Genomic DNA, 21,023 nt, shown 5'->3' with positions numbered 1-21,023 from the left:
CTTTTCAAAGCGTTCTTAACGGCCTTTAATCATTGTGAACGGTATACGTTAACTTGACACTTGGGACCGGCGTAACTTTACGGCCCCTTTGAGAAACTTTATGAACCCTTTTTGTACTCACGCCGATAACGCCTATAGTCCCAGAAGAAAGAACCAACCATTCAGAACCCTGGCCATTCAGTTATTTAAGAGTAGTAGCATTACTTAAATTTGTTATAAATGAAACACAACATTTCAGTTATTAAAGTCAAGTCAGTTTTTTATTCGTTCATTGAGATGATAAAAAAGTAAATATGGAAAGGATGTAAACAAATTTAAAATTTGTAAGTTTCAAACCAAGAATTTACGAGAATAAGACAATACGACGTGCACCAATGCAAATGCGATGGGGGGAGAAATAACGCCAGACTAAACTAACATTAAAGACGTATTCTAAGAACCTTTCGAAAACTGTCTTTAAGTTGATGTCTTGACAAATACCTCCAAGTGATGTTATCGAATATTTAACAGAACCTAAAGAGCATTGGTGAAAAAATGATCAAAATTTGTCACATACTTTCTGTAAATGACCTACTGTACATGTATGTGTCAGGCGGCAGTTTCTAGCAATGTTGCCTTTGTCTTTGCCTACATAACTAGTATATATAGAAAACGAGAGGCATAGAGTGATGCAGTGCAGTAAACAACAAAGATTTTACAAGCACTGTAGCTATACTTGCGTTTTAACTTTTCAATGTCATCTGCATTCTTCACAGTTAAAAATATCTTAATCGAAATAATTAAAAAGACAAACAAACAAGGCAGCCATTATTGAAATAAGTTACTATTCTACACAATTAAATAATTACAGGACATAACAATAACATATAACATCAACAACTTCTTCGTGAGAAAATAGGAAACCTTTCTGCATTAAAACTTTTGTGGTATGTTTGAAGATTATGCTTTATGATAGTAGACGTGATATTCAGCAACCTGACGTCAGTCCGGAACCGGATACACGAAGATCTCGTATGTTTGCGCGCACATATATGCCAGCACGGTTGGCATTACGTAGCTCAGTTACGTATATCGTAACGTTAAAATGGTTCGTGAATCCGGCCTCTGGTCTGTCATACTGTTGTCCTACAGGTATAAGCCAGGTCACAGCGCCACCAGGCTAAAAGACAAACGTATGAAGTTAAAGCTACATGTATTCGCTTCCCATAGCAGAAATCAGCATTTAAGCCAGAGAAACTAAAAGTTGAAATTGGTGGATGAAAACCTGTTCTCTTTGATTTTTCTTCACGCTGTCCGTGATTTAAATATACTGGTGCGTTGGCCTGATTCATTTATAATACAATACCTGCACTAAATTTTACTAATCTCGGTTTTTATACCAAAAATTTGAGCTTTTCTCCGACATTGTCAATAGTATCTTCCTCTGCCTCCATCTTCAAGAAACAAAATTGGTGAAACACTAAATACTTGAACAGGTAGTATGTTTCTCACGTTGCTATCGCCCGGGAAGCTGAATATCGTAACCTTCATGTAGAATAATTCTTGGTTGTGGGGTTCGGCAAGTATCCAATCCCAGACTGTCGATACACAGCTGTTCGGCTTTACGTGCATGGTTAAACTTGTTCTGCTCCAAGAACGTCTTCACGAGGATTTGAAACAGCCGCGCTGTCGGGTTGCCAAGTTGCAACGCGGTCAACAGTCTTTCCTCCGCGAGCTGAAGTAGTCCAAAGGTCAACAACCAGCTGCCTTCGTACTCCAGGATCGTGGCGTTTGTGCCTATAGGAAGGCTGTCCGCCAACTTGGCCAGATATTCCTCCGCGCCTTTATCGAATGTTCGCCTCAAAACTTTCATTGTTCCGGAACTGTACACTTGTTCATATCCTCGGTTGATAAAAGTCTTCTCTTTTTTCATCACTAGATAATTGTAGTCTTTTCTCTTTAGAAGAAGTTTCAATAAATATTCATGGCTATTATAAATACTAATGTAGTTGGAAATACTGCTTAAAGTTCGCACGTTCACTGTATCCTTCCGCCCAAAAATGGTAACGGATGATAAAGGGAGATAAGCCGTAGTTCCAAACTCGTACAACTCGTAGTGAATCAGCGACAGAAGCGGGACGTCCTGGCGTAAGACGCTGAAGGCTGCACTGGTGTGTATGCTCCTGTCAACGAAAACGCCACGAACGTCGGACTGTTGGCCAATGAAGTCAAAGCAGTCGTTCACATGATTGGAGTCCCAGCCCGAGTTGTAAACCCATGGTTTATTTGACTGGTCCACAGGAGTTGGCATCACACGCCATTGGTTAAAAATGTATAAACTTACGCATAAATAAACAATCCACTTCACGCGAGTTCTCGTCAGGTCTCGTGAAAAGATGTGTTTCAGAGCTAACAAGATTGCACTGGAGTAAACTATTATAAGAAGCACCAGGGGATTATGAACAAATCTCATTTCTTTGTGTCCCTTGAGGGTATAAATAATAAACAGAAATACTGAAGGTATAAACAGCTTTAACAACAATGTTAAATTCCGTCCTTGTGCTCTGCGGAATTCGTGTGAGATGGCTGCGTAGATCAAAACTGTGACCAACGATGCAGATAAGCAGACCAATGAGAAGTTATGGGTTACTATTCGCTTTAAATAATAATCCAAGTCCTGTTTTCCAAACAGCAGAGTGGCGAAGTCAAATCCGACATTGAATCTCAACCACTGATACGGAGACAGAAACCAGACGCCATAAGACCATGAGTCCTCAAGACCGCCTAGCAACATACCGGAAACGAAACCCAGGATGATGGGTAAGAACACTTGGAGATCAAAAGTCAAGAGAACCTGGTTGGACCTTGTGCGTAGACAATGAGGGGCGATAATCAAGGCAAGAAACAAACCCAGATCGATTCGAATGTAGCAGGTTACTCCTAACATTAGCCCTGACAAGAACAGAACCAAGGGTCTGTTCCACTCTCCTGCCATTCCGTTGTTGACACGTGGGGTTTCGTCAGACAGATATCCGTTGCACTGACGCTTATGCTCCTTTGGAACTTCTATAAATCCATTGGAACGCGTACCATTGAGGGAGCCGCTTGTCGAGTATTCTCCCTCTGATTCTTTATTCTCCAAGAAGTTTTTTAAAATAGGCACCAGGCACAGGAGGACAATTGGAGCAAAAAAGCTGTTCATTAAAGTGTGCGTCCCGAAAACTGTCAGGTGCACGGAGAATGCCACAAGTATGCTGGACAGAGAGGCAATGTCATGGCAATGAAACACAGTGGATGTGAAGAAATAGGTGGCAAGCGGCAATGTGGACGTCACGGCGGCGTGGAACACTTTGGCAACCTGAAACAAGGAAAGAAAACCGAGTATTATAAACGATTTCAAGCTAGCACCCAGATAGGTTAAATATTAAAGACTGAGCTTTGTGAGTAAGCGTTGGGATAATACGAAAAATTGGCAAAGTTGTCTTAATGAAGGGTTGTGCATTTAGTAAGTTTGCCACACTGAGAAAAAACGATACCCTGAACTTGGGGAGGATTTGCCACACGACAGAGACGGTCGTGTATATGGTACTGAATGTGTGTGGACCAAAAGTAAATTTAGTCTGTGTTTTTATAACTTTTACATGGCCCGCTGCGACGATCCGCAGAGGGCTTTGTCCAGTGACGTCACTTGTTCGAATTCAGGCTCTCGTTTATTCGGCTGTGACTTTAAGTCAGGGGGTTTGCCAAATACTTGGCTAAGTGCGGTCGTGTATTCCGGGCACTCAGGTTTCCTGCATCCATAAACCTAGCCGCCATTATATACGTGAACAGTTCTTAGCACGGCATTAAGTCCCATAAATAAATAAATATTATTTATAAATTAATACATATAGCCACTCCTTACATCATTTAACCAGTCACTTACCAAAAACGGTTTCATTCCCAGCCAGTCTCCTACCAGCATGACGAGGACAAATACACGTGGGTAGAGAAAGGAGCGTAGGCTATGCATGCCGAGGTTGGCCTCCTGCTGACGAGCTGAACTGCTAAGTGGTGACTCGGGGGGTGGCAGGAACTCGTACGCCCGAAACCCGTACCCATGTAACTCCGAGAACGCCACTGTTGGGAAGAAAAGAGAAAATTGGATTTGTCTGATTGCACATTGTGTTATGTATCTGCTGAGGATACCGGGGACAAATATGACGTGTATGAACAAACTTTCGAACGCAAGCCTCACGTAAACTATTCCTGATGACGTTGAGATCCATGTAATTCACAAAAGTTGACAAGCATATGTCATTTATTATACAATTTTCTCTGTCATTTGATGTTTAAGTCGTGTTGTATGAAGCTCATTTGCAGTTAGTATCTCTGTCAATGTGTTTAGCAACCCAAGCAATGCCTGGAAGACGAGGAGGAGTCATATGTGCGTGCATACATTGGCTTCTTGTGGCAGGGTGAATCCAAGTGCTGCCGCCATGAAGTATCATGCCGAAGACACGAGACATGACACCCCACCCAGTCACATTATTCTGACACTGGGTAAGAAGTTAATGTTATATTTGCTACAATTCGCTATAAATAACACTGATTATATTTATAGCAAATTGTAGCAAATATAACATAAGCATGTTTTCTCCTAATGAAAGTTAGGGGCCTCCGTGGCTCAGTCGGTTAGCGCGCTAGCGCAGCGTAATGACCCAGGAGCCTCTCACGAATGCGGTCGCTGTGAGTTCAAGTCCAGCTCATGCTGGCTTCCTCTCCGGCCTTACGTGGGAAGGTCTGTCACCAACCTGCGGATGGTCGTGGGTTTCCCCCGGGCTGTGCCCGGTTTCCACCCACCATAATGCTGGCCGCCGTCGTATAAGTGAAATATTCTTGAGTACGGCGTAAAACACCAATCAAATAAATAAAATAAATAAATCCTAATGAAAGTTGAAAACAACCTTGAGTGAACGATTTTAATGACACATAAATGACTTAAGTGTAGAACAGATGCCTCCAAACCGCTTAGCCATATTTGACCTCTGACCCTCAGATATGATCACATTTAGATACTTTGTAAATCTACCCTATAAGATTTATCTTTTAACAAAATATTACAAAAACTAAGGTACAATCATGACGAATTTCCAACAATGCATATGGTTTTCAGGGCTACGCACGCATATCATGCACAAAATTGCTAATCAGCAATTGGTATTTGATAAAACCGCTTACCGTACAGATTGCCGGTAAACAATTCTACCGTGATTCCAACTTCTGAATTTTTTTTTTATTTTTTTTATTTTTAGACTACTCAGGATAAATATTACCAGGTCTAGTTAGGAAGCTGTATAAGTGGCCCCAGAATATTCACATCAAAAAAATATATGCAAACTTCTGAAAATGGTGGTTTACAAACCAAGGAAACAACCGAACTTCCGCCACATTGTATTTATAGGGGACGCTTCAACGGTGACAGCCAAAAAGAAATATAAAATCTTTCGTCGGTGCCAAACTTCCCTGTTTCAATCATGGTCTTTGCTCATGGTAGCAGCCTTGATCTATTTTATATCTTAAAAGATTTTATGTGAGGATTAGAAGTCGACGAAGCGTGAAATATCCTATTGAGTTGAGCTGACATATCGGAGATGTTTGATGTTTGGATAAGGCCTGTAACCCGGTCAAAAATACACAACTGTATAGCCCGTTATTCTTCGTACCTGATATTTCCTCACCTTGAGAGCTATTCAGCTAACAGGACTCCTAGTTGGGGCGGGGTTAATTGGCAAATGAGCCCACTTGAACGGTGGACGGAGTATTATTAGAACAAGATCTAAGGGCCGTGTCACCATATGTGATTTCTCAGCTGTAATGCTAATAGTGTCCCTGATGACGCTCAGCGGTTCCCTCGATCATAAACTTCACTGACGTCGTACAATGAAAAAAAGTTAATCTGTAAATCTTAACAGAAATTCTGTTGTCTGAGTGATGCTAGAATATATTCTGGTATAGTAGCAGATTGTTCTCTTAAGTATAACTCACGTATTCTATCAATTCGACATAACCAAACCTTTAGACTAAAAAGGATATTATAGTAAATATGACAGAATAGTATGTCAATAAAAGAATACACTTACTCAGACAACAGATGCTCTGTTAAAATTAACAGATTAATTTTTTTGAGTGAATAGGTTGAGAAACTATTTAGTATGGCGCTAAAACTAAATAAATAAATAAATAAACAGAGCTTCATGACCATGTTTGTGTACTAGAGGTACACAACAAATTATACACAGTACATATTTTTTTTACCCCTAGTACACTGCGTATCTATATTACACAAAATTGTAGATGTTCAATTCTGATGCACCTGAGCGTACTTAAGGTGCACGGTCGTTTTATTTATTTATCTGATTGGTGTTTTACGCCATACCCAAGAATATTTGACTTATACGACGGCGGCCAGCATTATGGTGGGTGGGAAACCGGACATAGCCGGTGGAACCAGACAGAGAGCGGGGAAACCGGACCGAGCCCGGAAGAAACAGCCGTTTTAGGGAGTAGGGTACATTCGTTAGAAAAGAAATACAATAGCAGTTTTTTTCAAGTGGATAAATTCTAAAGCTGAACATAACACCCATTTTATTTTACAGACTCTGGGGTGTTCGGCGAAAGCCAGCTTATACAGACAAGACACGCTTGGGTGCCTTTTCATTCTGCGGCAGGAAAAGATGACCCCGAAACACACTCATTTAAGCCGGTCTAATCCCCGACCCCACCTGCCTCAGGTATGTTGACTGCTCGTAATCTACACCTGTTCTAACACAAATATAGGTGATTATCCGTCTGATTTATTAGCACCCATTATTCAGATAATCACAGCCAAAAATGTGACGAATGGCTCTTTTCGTCGCTTACACACATCCAAACAACGACGCTGTCTTCTTATTATGAGTGGTTTTGCATTATTTGCTATACCATGAGAAAGACGTCGTGAAGGTTGTGATTTGTTCTTGGAAGTAAAGAAAAAAGATGGTCCTCTTTGAGTGAGCGAGTGCTTGATATTTAATGTCATACTTAACCATTTTTCAGTCATATGACGACGAAGGAATCCTTAGAGTGCATGTAATGTGCCTCCTTGTTGCAAAGACGGATTTCCACCGCTCTTTTAACTAGTGCTGCTTCACTGAGACGACTTACCGAAGGCAAGTAAGTCGCTCCGCCCGAGCCATTATACTGATAAGGGTCAACCAGTCGTTGCACTATCCCCTTCATGCGAGGAAGCCAAGCAAAGAAGTTACAACTTCCTCTTTTAAGGTCTTAGGTGTGATTCGACCCAGGATTGACCCTGGATCTACCGCTCCAGAGGTTATCTTTGAATGTAAATCACTGCACGACACTATCAAATGTAGAAGATAACAATTAAACAATTTGAAACGTTCCATTTATCACACGAAACTATCATTGTTATCTTTTCACCTAACCTTTCGTAAAATGACTAGGCTGCAAAAAGAGACTACTTGATGTAATCTGAGGACTGTGAGACTACGCACTGACAACACCCCTATTTGCAAATTTTCGTTGTCATGCCATCTCTCAGTTTTACGGGCGAGTTTATATAATCAACCACAGTGATCAGGGGAGGTAATCTTAGAACTGTGAGACCTATACAAAGGACGCTGAGATGTGGGTCAGAGGTTATCACTAGACTTGTGCATTCTGTTTGATGAGATTTTCCAAAGCACTTTATCATATACAGGTATATTTCCTTTGAGTTTTAGGCCAAAATTCACTAAAACTATATTTGAACATGATGCAGAACGAGAGAAATGTAGCAAAATTGTGCGGCCCGGATCTGACCAATCATATGCAGGATCGCGATTCAACTGTCAAACCCCTGAACATACAAGTCTTCACCAGTTCCACATGTGGGGAAATAAGATGGCATCATTAGGATAGTCGTTCCATCAAAGCGGTACAGACGATTATATTTCAGGATGGAAACGCTCTCCTACTGGGTCATTTATTTATTTATTTATTTATTTGATGTTTTAAGTCCTACACAAGAATATTTCGACGTATATATGTACGACGTCAACCAACATTATGCAGTATTGAGTCATTTAATGTGAAACGTTCCATCTATCACTCTTTGTTGCTCTTTGGCAATATGGACTCACCCTCCCACGTGAGTCCATAGTGTTTGAGCACATACCTAATGATCCTTCGTCGTCATATGACTGAAAAATTGGTAAGTGCATGTAGGCCTACGATTCATTTATTTATTTGACAGCCACGTCCATCCGCAGGTTGCGGGAAAACCTTCCCAGGTACGGCCGGAGAGGAAGCCCTCATGAGCTGGACTTGAACTCACAGCGACTTAATCACTTAGTATGCGACATATTGGACATCCACGTACATGATACCATCTACGGTTCTGGTTAAGTCCTATTTTGGCGTCAAATGCTGGTACACAAATCACTGAATTTGTATATAATTAAAATTCGTATTGAGCTTGTATAAAAGTGTCATTGCACGGATATAGCGCTCCATATCTGGTGTCTTTCGCATAGTGTACCAGTGAGGCAGCACCATAAGCACTGGCATTGAGACCAGCCTTCTGGGAGGTACGCATAATATGTCCGAAAATAATGTTCAAAGAGTTATGAAACCTGCAAGTAAACTAAATTGTAAAATACCGGGTGTGCCAACAGGTAAGTTCATTATGTTGAATATATAACCTAGAGATATTTTCTTAACATCCATGTCTACTGGGAAGGGGAAGAGCATTTCATAGTACACAATATACCATGGAAATATATACATGGACGGTGAGCTGCCAATATCTCAGGTTTATTTAAAACCCTCTCAAAGTCTCTCAACCAGTCTAGGCATATGTACGCCCCGTATTTTTCTAAAGAAAGTTTGAACAAAAAAGGTGGATCCATGAAAAACATAGAGGCTTTAGCCACGCCCGAAATTCCAAGCCTTTGCTTAAAAAGACTCTCACCTCTAATGAGGTCATCTTCAATAAACTGGGTAAGGGTCACAGGGAAGTGTCAAATCTATCATTACACAAGCTTATATAGGGAAATCCTATATCCCTATGTTACACTTACACACATACTTATGATTTTCAAGTAATGTCACCTGTAGGGAGCCAAATTAACAAAGAGAAAATAAGAGAAGGGTCGAACAAGCTGTCGTAAATTGTGTCAATACGTTCGCAGACACGCAGTGTATATAGACAAGCGGAGAATCTGCACAGTAAATCCGGGGATGGGCACAGAATAACACACGAACTGTAAATTGTGTAAGCGTTTACAAGCCGTTTGAATTTCCACGATTCTGTTCTGTCGCCGAGAAGTGCTTATGAACGCATTGTGGTTGTAACACAAAACCCGTCCCAATGACCAGCGTTTTCGATTGGGATTGCGCAAGGGAAGATATAGATAAATATCATATTGAATCCAAATGAAAATGGGGGTGTCGGGGAGAAGCTCCGTAGCCTGGTGGTTAGCATGCTAGGGCAGCCCAATGACCCAAGAGCTTCTTCACCAGCGTCCGCTGTGAAGTCCAGCTCATGCTGACTTCCTCTTGTCGTAAGTGGGGAAGGTCTGTCAGCAACCTACGGATGATCCTGAGTTTCCCCCGGGCTCTGCCCACTTTCCTCCCATCACAATGCTGGCCACCGTCGTATGAGATATTCTTGCGTACAATACCAATCAAGTAGGTAAGTAAATAAATTAAAAGCTCTATTCTTCCGTCATCCTCAGAATATATACAAGATGTATTACGTTTTCTCCACCACTACGACAGGGTGTGCACAACACGTTGCTGAGACATCGGCTAAAAATCAATTCAGACTGCATGGCTCGAAAGTCTTTTTGAAAAATAATTTAATGCATATCAAATGACAACGTACAAACACCACAGATAGCAAATCCCAATGCATCGTTTTAAAAGTGTTCAGACAACAAACTGCTATGATGTTTTTTGTACATGTGTGGTAACGTCTAGACTAATATTTTAAATGCCTGTAATAAGTCTGAAAAACTACATGGTACCAAAAAAAGTGGAAATCTGCTAAATCACACCGTCTGTCTCCATTACAATATTCTTATTTATTACAAAGCTCTTGGTTTGTCTCAATACGCAGTTTTCGAGCTACGTCATTACGACAACAGAGTGATGTCCTATTGCAAGATGACGTCGCCACTTCACGGCACGGTGGCGCTAACTGCCTATCTTATAAGATGGTACTGATCGTTTTTAGATCAAAGTACCGGGATAACATCATTATTTTTGCAATATTGGGAACCCAAATCCATCCAAAAACATGATTCAGGAGATCAGTCTAATGCCTTTTTAATTAGTACTCTATATTCTATATACGACCGCATGTTAAAATTACCAGATTGGCCCTACTGTGCCGTAAAGCGACGACGTTATATAACCAAGGGACGTCACTCTGTTGTTGTAAAAATCTCGAAAAATTGACTTGTGGATATATCAGGTACGCATTTGCAAATTATGCTATGCTTAGAAGTATGATCAAATTCTATAAAATAGGAGACGTTAAATGATTTTCAGAAATCTATATGTTTTTATTTCTTCAGGCATGTAAAAAGAGGTCTCAAAATCCAGATCACGTGATGGTATGTTTGATAGATGCACATTCCTAGGGCAGATAAGATGTTCATGGAATATGAAAAGGTCCGTCAGATTATAGACACCTGGACATGTAAGTCCTATTCCGAAATGCGGCGCTCACGACGAAAGTTCCATGTATCCATCTGGCATAGCTACGGCGAAACTCCAACCAAGAACGACCCTGTGTCATGATTAACTCGTGACAAGTGACAAGTTGAAGTGTCTGTCCTCTTCACCCAGCCGGGCCACGAAAGGTTTTATCTTGTCTATATAGGTATAAATGCTATCTGGATCGGGGGATAGGTATAAAGTAAGGGTTAATAATAATTCAGACAGCGGTAGCGCTATGTTTGTTCGTTCCCCGGCCCTGGTGCTTCTGTTTAGTTGACTTATATATTTGGAGGCCACTCGTTTGGGGCGGACAGAAATGACATGCGTAAACATCCCAGTACGACGGCCATACTATATGAAATCAGGGGAGACTGTCTGTCAAAAGTGATCTAACGACAGGGTGATAGTCATATGCGCACGCGCCCCACGCTTCTGTGATCAATACTGAGTGGAGGTAGACACGATTTTGGCCACAACAGACACTGTATAAACATCGTTAAAACACACCCGTATTGTTGACACTACAAACCTGTTATTATTGACATTTCAAGCCTTTATTATTGACATTTCAATCATTTATTATTGACACTCCAATCCTTTATTACGGACACTCCAATCCTTTATTATTAACACTCCAATCCTTTATTAAACACCTCAAGCCTAATTACTGATACTTCACGCCTTCATTTTTTGACACTTTAACCCTTTATTATTGACATTCCCAGCCGTTCTTGTTGCCCTGAAATGTGTATTTTGTCCGATCGGTTATTTCACGTGGATTGTCAATCTTGATGTTCGTTCGTGTGTCTCGTCTTAACACACTATGAAGGGCGTACATATATACCGCATTAGCATACATGCATTTATATATAATGACAGCTTTCATTATTAACTAGTCACTACCATGTTACGAGCCATGCTCAGGTAGCCCAAGGAATACTGATTATTCAGATAGCTTTTTATTTGGCCCTGTATTAGTACCTTATCCCTAAATGTTGTTATTACTGACCTTAATACTGCCCCAGACCACCTACTGAGATACCGTAGGCTGTTAACAGGTATACATTTATACCATTGTTACTCATGGACGCAGAAAAACACATTCTATACCTTAGATGTCAACAAAGATACATGTATATATTCCTAACCGAGAACCGCCCTGATAAAATAATAACCGGTTTATCATTAATTACAACTGGTTCATGTATCGCCTTCATAATTTGGATTTGACAAAACTTATATACTTTTGCTTTTGGAAGTTTCAAAGAATAGTGCCGATTTCGTGTAATTATCACTTAATGCGTCTCTTTATGATTGAACACAAATACCGTGAAATAATATATACACTGGTTTCGTGAAAGATTACATTGTTTTTATCAAATAAAGAGACTGATACGGGTCAACCAGTCGTTGCACTATCCCCTTCATGCTGAACGCCAAGCGAGGAAATTACAACTTCCTCTTCTGAGGTCTTAATTGTGACTCGACCCAGGATTGACCCTGGAGCTACCGCTCCCGAAGCGGAAGGTGAGGTAGATAACGTAAGCTTAGAGGTGTTTGCCTTGCACGGTGGACTAGTCAAAGCATCGTTGAAATGGATACACTTAAGAAAACATTTAGATATACCCATTGAAGTATTGTAGGCATATATATTCATTTTTTTGCCTCTACCTATATCAAGCAACAAAAACAACACTAAAGAAAAGACAGCATAGAGAGTATAACCAGAGCACAGACGAAGCGTGATAGCGTGCAAATGGTCACAAGTAACTGATGAAACTTGGTCTCTTGTCAATTTACCGTAGTCAGGATTTTATTGTAACTGTTCTTATATGGGCTTAAAATTAAGCAACGTGCACTTCCCTAGCACCATGACTTAAACAGAACTAGGTCAAAATATTGTGACGTTAGTTGTAAATTATTGGTCTAGAATTACTGAAAATGCTCGGCTGTCATAACATTTAATATACAGTCAAGTGAAAACAATGCCAAGGGTCCAGGGCTCGGGGACACTTAGTCCACCAGCAGAATCCTGGTTTATGCGGGAACACAATATAAAAGGCTAAACAATATAAAAGACCACAGTCGAGAGATTAAAACCAGAACATCGGCGACAGTGTGATAGTCAGCAAATGGTCACACGTGTTTCCGGGGGAGATACTTGCATATCTGTAGAGGTAAGCTAGGAATTCTGAAGATAACTAAGGGCATATATAAAGGTCAACGTATACAAATTATCACGTGAGGAAATAGTTGACTATTCTTTGTCGGCTTTAGTTAATTTCTCCCGAATTTCTCCAGAACGTGCAAATGAAATTTAACACGATGAAGCATCAACTGGTTTCCCACGGTGAGTCCCGTGTGAAAATATGCCTTGTCGATAAAAGGAAATAGACAGAAAAACCTCTCGGAAATTGTGCAGAACGCATGCAATATTACATTGCGTGTTTATACGAGATATGGAGTAGTAATTGTGTTCACTGGAGCATGACACGCTTTGATGTGTGTACTGTGTGTATTACGTCCGTACGGTTATGATCACAGATGTTCCGGATGGTCACATCATGAGTTTGGCAAGCGTGACATGGAGATACGCCATATGTCTATACATTCATATGTGGCATGAAGACATGTCTATACATTCATATGTGGGATTAGGACATGTCTATGCATTCATATGTGGCATGAAGATATGTCTATACCTTCATATGTGGCATGAAGACATGTCTATACCTTCATATGTGGCATGATTTTTTTTTTTTTTTTGATTGGTGTTTTACGCCGTACTCAAGAATATTTCACTTATACGACGGCGGCCAGCATTATGGTGGGTGGAAACCGGGCACAGCCCGGGGGAAACCCACGACCATCCGCAGGTTGCTGGCAGACCTTCTCACGTACGGCCGCCAGCATGAGCTGGACTTGAACTCACAGCGATCGCATTGGTGAGAGACTCCTGGGTCATTACGCTGCGCTAGCGCTTTAACCGACTGAGCCACGGAGTCCCCCATATGTGGCATGAAGACATGTCTATACATTCATATGTGGCATGAAGACATGTCCATACATTCATATGTGGCATGAAGACATGTCTATACAATTATATGTGGCATGAAGACATATCTATACATTCATGTATGACATGAAGACATGTCTATACATTCATTTGTAACCATGAGTTTGGTCTTCTTACACACGGAAACAAAACAAACACAATTATTGCAAAATATTTTAACTTCCATGCAAGACATGAAAGTGTTTTTTCTAGGTGCGATACATACAGATTAAATTTGTGCAACACTGTCGATTCCAGCATACCTAAAACACCGTAACTTGTAGAAAAGGAAATTTTAACGAGTTCTCTGTATTGCGTTGGATTTGCGAGTGCAAGGGCGCAAAAAACCCTGATTTTTTCTTGGCCATTAGGTTTCTCGAGATCTCTAGCTGTATAGACACAATAAAATGTACACAGCTGAGGAATGCTAATATGACATTCCACCTTCAACTCTACAGGTTATCACAGTTAGTTCCGAATAACTGATTTTTCTGTTTGATCGACAAGCTTGTTCGGCAAACCGTGGACGTGCTAAACAGGGCATTTCAATGCTGACAACATGCGTGTTTTTTTAGATAGCTAAATACTAGTCGTTTCCATCGTGTCAGAAAGCTAAATGGAAGTTCTGATTGCACATCAATCAGAGACCTGACTGTTTGTATTCTTTAATGATAGCGTGAGTGTTGAAAGCCATGAGAGCCCACAATCAAACAATCTCTGATCACACAAAGATTTGGGAGATATAAGGCTATGTTAACATGAAGAAATAAGCTAATTAACGTGTGATGTTAACATAAATTTCAGGATCGATACAAACCTCGGTGCGTGGATCGGTTGTGTGGAAATCCACAGAGAAAGAAAATAACGAGATCGATCGCGCTATTACTCAGAAATCAAAGAGACATAGCCTTCGGATTTCAGTTCCGCTGTACGTGTTAGTGGCATTTACATGATGATGTATGTATACAGGAATAAATATTGTTTCGCATACTCGCTTTCCAACAAACCCTCTGGTAGGTTTCCAAAAAGCTTCTTTGGTGTATACATTTTTTTAAAATAACTTTCTGACAATAACTTTTCTGGCGAAGCTCTCGGGAATTGTCACTTTATACCTGGAGAATTCCCAAGCATATGGAGGAAAATAAACATAGGTGGTGGCTAAACCTGCTCCAATGATACAGCAACCCCACCTCAACACGCCACCATCCCCACCCCTCTCAGTCCATGCATGCCAAATCGATCGGCTGAGTGGAAAGTCTTGTCGGATGCTTTCGGCGATGTTCGCTTGGATTTGGCTGTCCAAACAAACGATATATACCCATGTAATTCTTCACAGTCTAATACTCACGTTTCAAAAGAACGATTTTCAAAAATGAACAAGTGGCGTTGTCAATAAAATAAAACGATCATTATTAATTAAAGTTTTCAATACATGAGCATCAAAAAATGTTTCACTGAAGGACTTACACATATACTGCATTTTCGCATAATTTATTAGTTATCGAGCCGCGTTGCGGTATGCACTCAGCACAAACTGTGTTCAATATGAGTTCAAGCGAACTGCCAGCGTTTTACAAGAACGTTTGTGTACAGATATCTGTGTCTGGAACGTATTTTCTGCAGTAGACGTAAGGCTGATAGTGCAAAGCAAAAGACGGATATTTGAGTTCATACTATAGTTACTCTTCCCACGTTAAACTCGAAAGCGGCCGCAAAAAAGGAGAAAAATCGCAGAAGAAAAAAAAGCAAAAAAAAAAAACAAAAATAAGCAAAATTGACGAAAAAGGCCGCGTGAACTTTACCCCAAGATTGTCACAGTCCGTTCCGCTTCAGCGAACACGTTACGATTTTCACTAGTAAACCAGGTCAAGCGTGGTAATTTATTCAGAAGATAACAACCACTGATAAGAAATCTCCTGTTTGTGACCAGCCTTTTGAAAAGCTGAGCACGTGTAAATATTTCCTCGAGGGAAAGAAAGACCCAGATTATAATTACTCTCTCACATTTCTTGGCAGTCTCTGTACAGCCTGTCAGCTAGGAGAATTTTGGTAGCCGTTTGAAGCTTATCGCCGCAGTTCACGATTCAGCTGTTAAGTCACACAGGTACAGAGGTATTGTTGATGCACAAGCACGTGTGATTTATGGTCACGTGATCTCAGGTAATAGCGCTAATCTGGATGGTGATTAGGGAACATGCTTCTGTGTGTAAATGAATTAGATTACACAATAAAAATCGACTAAAAAAGGAAATAGTCACGGCGCATGCTGGTTCGCTTATGAAAAAAATCCACTTGCACGGCTACAACTACAAACACAGGCCACAAACCACATCCTGTAGGCCAAATACTATGGGACACTACGTTTCTACGTTTCTGTATATATATATATATACGTTTCTGTGTATATACAGAAACGTAGCAATTTTTTAAATGATAATGGGTATATTTCGGAAGTGGAGTGGGGCGTTAAATTTTATGCATGTATATTTAGTGTCCCATAGTATTTGGCCTACAGGATGTGGTTTGTGGCCATGCATGTATATTTAGTGTCCCATAGTATTTGGCCTACAGGACGTGGTTTGTGGCCTGTGTTTGTAGTTGTAGATATGAACGCCAGCGAGGATAAGTGGCAAGAAACTCAGCTGGTTAATTTTGATACGCGAGCTGAAGTTCTGGTAGCTCAGACACATGTTCGTTAGTGTCACGGGAGGCGACTTAGCTAGCACGTTTCTGTATATATATATATATATATATATATATATATATATATATATATATATATACAGAAACGTAGCAATTTTTATAATATTGAACTGCAATATTATATTGTAGCAATATATATATATATATATATATATATATATGTGTGTGTGTGTGTGTGTGTGTGTGTGTGTGTGTGTGTAGTGCTTCGTGTAAGAAGAAAACTTCGCCTGCATCCATACATATGCCTTACTGGGTGTCGTAATCGTACATTCATTATACACAATACAGTTCAATGCCGTTGAAATTGTCCATAGGTCTCTTATATCTGTGTAATTGCATATCTCTATATACTTTGTACAGTATTCATTTCACAATAAGGAAAGTATTATGACGTCACTATTGCCCCATATAATTTATGATATAAATAAATTATCATATGCCATTTTTTGAATACCGGTACGCAAATTCTTCCTTGTGTCCTCAGCAATACAACCCGTCAAGTGTGAAGTTGAACGGCTGTAGGGAAATCGAAGGAAGGTATACATGTGGAGAGGTTCCTGCCTTTCTCTTTGGACTGGAGCAGGTGACCTTTTGCTTTTGTCGATGATTATATAGATGCGTGTATGCACGGCCAAATAACACATACCTTCATGTCAACACGCTATAGCCGAGGCAATACATACATATCGTAATGTATAATGTACGATGAGCAAGAAGAGAAGACGCTTTTCTCCGTGAACTGATATCCAGTACTGAAAACACTGATTCCCTATTCAATGAACCTGACAAACATAATATTCTGGAAATATTCTTGAACACAGCGTTTAACGTCAGTCGGATATATAACCAAAGTAATAAATAAATAGATAAACAAACAAGCATTCTAGACATATTCATTTCCTCTTCACCATTAAAACTCCAGACATGAATATCTATTATAATTTTGTCGACAATAACCCGAAATTCGAACTTGATCTCAATTGTTCGAATGAAATATTAGGCTGTACTGAAAACAAAAACATGACTGTTTCAGGTATACGTTGCCCTTAAGCCCTGAGATCAGCTGATCGAAGGCATTAACTATTTTCGTAATTCTGATATCTAAGCTGGGAAGAATGAAAAAGATCTCATATCTAATGTTGACTCTCTTTATTCTCTGGGCACATATGGAAATTTATACCTTATCTCATTTTGTGTGTGTTAATAATTTCCTGACTATCAAAATATTTGGTCCAAAAGTTCTAGTTTTCCCTCCTATACGAGGGTGTTTGATTGGTAAAATATCAAGACGTGTGTGTCATGAATCCCTCCTGTAAGGGGGTGCTTGATTGGTAGGACATCTAGACGTATGTGGCATGAATCAGGCATCTTACATAACCTATACATGGGCCCAAGAAAATCACACATGGAAGTCCTTTGTAAACTTATAGAGAAATACGACGGAATAAATGAAAGGGGCACAACGTTACGTTGAGAGCATTTCAGCGTTTCAAATCCCTGGCGACCGGGAAACACAACATCGACATACACATAATCTCGCATACCCACCCCCCTCCCTCTGTTGTGATTGGAGATTAAGTTTCATTTCCGCGAAAGCATTTATTGTCCACAAGGGTGCCACCAACTTTCGGCTGATATCAGGAGTGTTAAACAACGCTGACATTTTATAGCGCTATAAATAAAACGCAATAACTTTCAAAGAGAGCGATACACATCAAGTAGACAAATGGGATCAAATTCCCATATGCCATTAGTTTTTTCTCTGCCTCGTTCTCTCGTTCATAACCAAAATGGAGGACTTGTTTATGCGTATATCGTGTGGAAATAATCTACATTATGGAAAATTCATTCCCTGAGGAGCACTTAATATTCCGTTTTAGAGATTGACAATTATTACTACGTGACCATGATATATTTTTGATGCAGTACAGCCCATATTCATTCAACCTTGTCAGAAACAAAGCTTATAACTTACACAGAGTGCATACATAATAAATTTATGCGCATATTCATATTTTGTGAGATTATGGAATGTGAAATAAAAATGGCAATAGAAGAGTATATACATATAACCTGTGCTATAGATGGTATCTGCTGATTGTTAGCAGTGAACACACGCATATACAAATCACTGTCATTTTAAGAAATGTATATATATATACCGAAATTAACGAAACGAATGTATGGATATACGCATAAAGTTGTCTCGATTAGGTATAGGTCTTGTTTTTATAGATATACCGAATTTTAGCAATTTTAGCATACCTGACAGATGTTTTCCCGAATATAAAAACATGTAAATGAGAGAACTATATATGTGTCGTCAAACCAAGGTTAATTTTTTCTCAGAAAAACTCGTTGGCTTAGTTATTGCGCGATTGGAAATGGAAACTCCTATGTCTTATGGTAAATTATGCAGATGCATAGTATTGCTAATCCTTTAGGAAAACATTTCTATTAAAATTACAGTAGTCTTTATAATCCCTTAACGTTTCCTTATTTGTAAAAATAAGTACCATGAAAATGATTCTTTATGTTAAAGAAAAGTTATGTATCTGGAAAGTCTCACTCTGAAAAGTTTTCAAGTTGCAGATAAACTAGGTAAAATTTTGTACCAACGTAGGCCTAAACCTAGCTGGGATATAGTATCAACCTCACAAAACAACCCTGCTGTAATTTGAGCACAAAACATAGTATTGTTAAACTTTAACAGATTACGATTTTAGTGTGTACAACATGTTTGGCTGAAGTGCTTACCTTCAACTGACTGGAACACCTCATCCGGATGCAAAATCCACCAATTTTTCACCTGGCTGACGTAAACCACACGCCCTATAAGAGTCACTAGAAACACCAACCAAGGGGTACATCTAGGGAAGATGAAGCTATCCTCGCAGTCCTTCCAATGCGCTTCTCTCTTTTTTAACATCGGTAGCGGGACCTGACCATTTCTATATGTTTCGCTTCCAGTCAGTTTCCCCGACTGCACCACCGGACCGTTGTTGTTGTTGTTCTCGGTGGAGGTGTCGTTACCAGAATTGCCCCGCATCTGTGGCTGCTTTCGTTTTCTAGGCATTTTGGCAGTGAGGCTTTGATGTCCTTGGCGAAAGTTAGACGAGCCACGTGTCTTGTTGAACGAAAATCGTAGTTAACCAACGCAAAATTACATTTTACTAGCCATATGTCTTGTTGCACAGTAAGTATATGTAGGCTTTTAACCGGAGCTTGTCAACCGTCAAACGTGCTGGCTCCAGTCGCCTCCCGTGACACTAACGAACATGTGTGTCTGAGCTACCAGAACTTCAGCTCGCGTATCAACATTAACCAGCTGAGTTTCTTGCCACTTATCCTCGCTGGCTTTCAGGTCGGTGCAATACACGACTGTCCGCTTAGGGTATGACGTCCGGGTCTGCTGCCCTATATGGACCAGGGATTCAACCTCAAAATGCACATCAGAGCCCGAGTGGCGACAACGGTGTCTAAAAGGTGCATAGACCTACATCCGTAAAAATAGATCACTAACATTCCCTTTGACAATCAGTGGTACATATAGTCGTTGCTCAAGGGGGAGGGGTTGATGTGGCTTAACTGTCCTTAGCCGGCCTCCCCTGACGTATACCTGTACTAATGACAACCACCGGTTCATCCAGACTCCCTGGTACCTGATCGGTTGTACCCACCTTGCTCCATCCACATAAAGGCTATCCGGTAGTTCAGCTAGCTTAACAACGCCGGCTTAGGGATGTTTCGACGGGTAAATACCGATGTAAGCCCGGCTAGAGGACGCTACGATCTGCCCGGCAGTGTCGGTCCAGCGAGCCGTGTGAACTGAGCAACGAAAGCCTCTCTTCTTCAAATGTAGTGCTGTGTTTACGTATATACTCTCATGTCGATATACGAGCCCTGTGTACGACACATAAGACGAGTCCGCTATACATACATTACACACATGGTCTACGATTATTATATACAAATGTACGCGTCCTACCAAGCCGTAGCTACCGTGAAACACACATCACGGTCCACAACTCGGTAACCTGACGGCCTAGTTTACCATACACAGCCAGGCATCTTCCTGCCGTAACCAACACGTGAGGTACATGCTAACCAGCGTCTGACTGATCAATTCAGTCAGCTTCTCTCTTCTCTTCTACCTGTGGCTTACCTGCAATCTGACTCTGAATCTAAAAAAATCTATAACGATAACGGGACGCCGTACAACTATAGGTCGACACGGGTTGCACAGCATCTTGGGCACGATCAAAATAAAACGCTGCGAGTACAGATATAGAACTTAACATTCACAAACCAGCTTCATATCGTGATAATTAAGACTGCGCTTTTTTCAGACTTTATTAGATTCTTCCCTATAAAGCTAGATTCAAATATGTACATGTACAAATATAGAAATATGTATATGTATGAGGGTTTACTCTCGAGTTTTTTGAACGACGTTAAACCCCAAGCACTCAGTCACTTGAGTTTGTTAAAGGCAAAGAAAACAAGAAAACTGAAGGACATATCCCGAAAAACAGTT

At 40.4% G+C, this 21,023-nt stretch overlaps 1 protein-coding gene across 1 annotated transcript; it reads right to left on the bottom strand.

Annotated features, from left to right (window-relative positions):
* Positions 1–252: 252 nt before the first annotated feature.
* Positions 253–20,583, bottom strand: LOC135476506 (uncharacterized). The gene is made up of 3 exons (XM_064756542.1): positions 19,244–20,583; positions 3,905–4,098; positions 253–3,337 (listed from the first exon to the last, which is right to left on the bottom strand). The coding sequence occupies exons 1-3, from the start codon at positions 19,560–19,562 to the stop codon at positions 1,496–1,498; spliced, it is 2,355 nt and encodes a 784-aa protein (XP_064612612.1). The 5' UTR covers positions 19,563–20,583; the 3' UTR covers positions 253–1,495.
* Positions 20,584–21,023: the final 440 nt, after the last annotated feature.

The sequence above is a fragment of the Liolophura sinensis genome, chromosome 10, assembly GCF_032854445.1.
Source record: "Liolophura sinensis isolate JHLJ2023 chromosome 10, CUHK_Ljap_v2, whole genome shotgun sequence".
NCBI lineage: Eukaryota > Metazoa > Mollusca > Polyplacophora > Chitonida > Chitonidae > Liolophura > Liolophura sinensis.
Note: the sequence above shows the minus strand (reverse complement) of the source record. Positions and strands in the feature narration are given on the sequence as shown.

Bases quoted from the DNA above. Each gene is read 5' to 3' on its own strand.
- LOC135476506 (XM_064756542.1), bottom strand. From the start codon at position 19,562: ATGCCTAGAAAACGAAAGCAGCCACAGATGCGGGGCAATTCTGGTAAC. The intron at 4,099-19,243 runs GTAAGCACTTCA...TCTTCCCAACAG, and splicing joins GGTGTTCCAGTCAGTTGAAG to TGGCGTTCTCGGAGTTACAT. The intron at 3,338-3,904 runs GTAAGTGACTGG...TCCTTGTTTCAG, and splicing joins TGGGAATGAAACCGTTTTTG to GTTGCCAAAGTGTTCCACGC.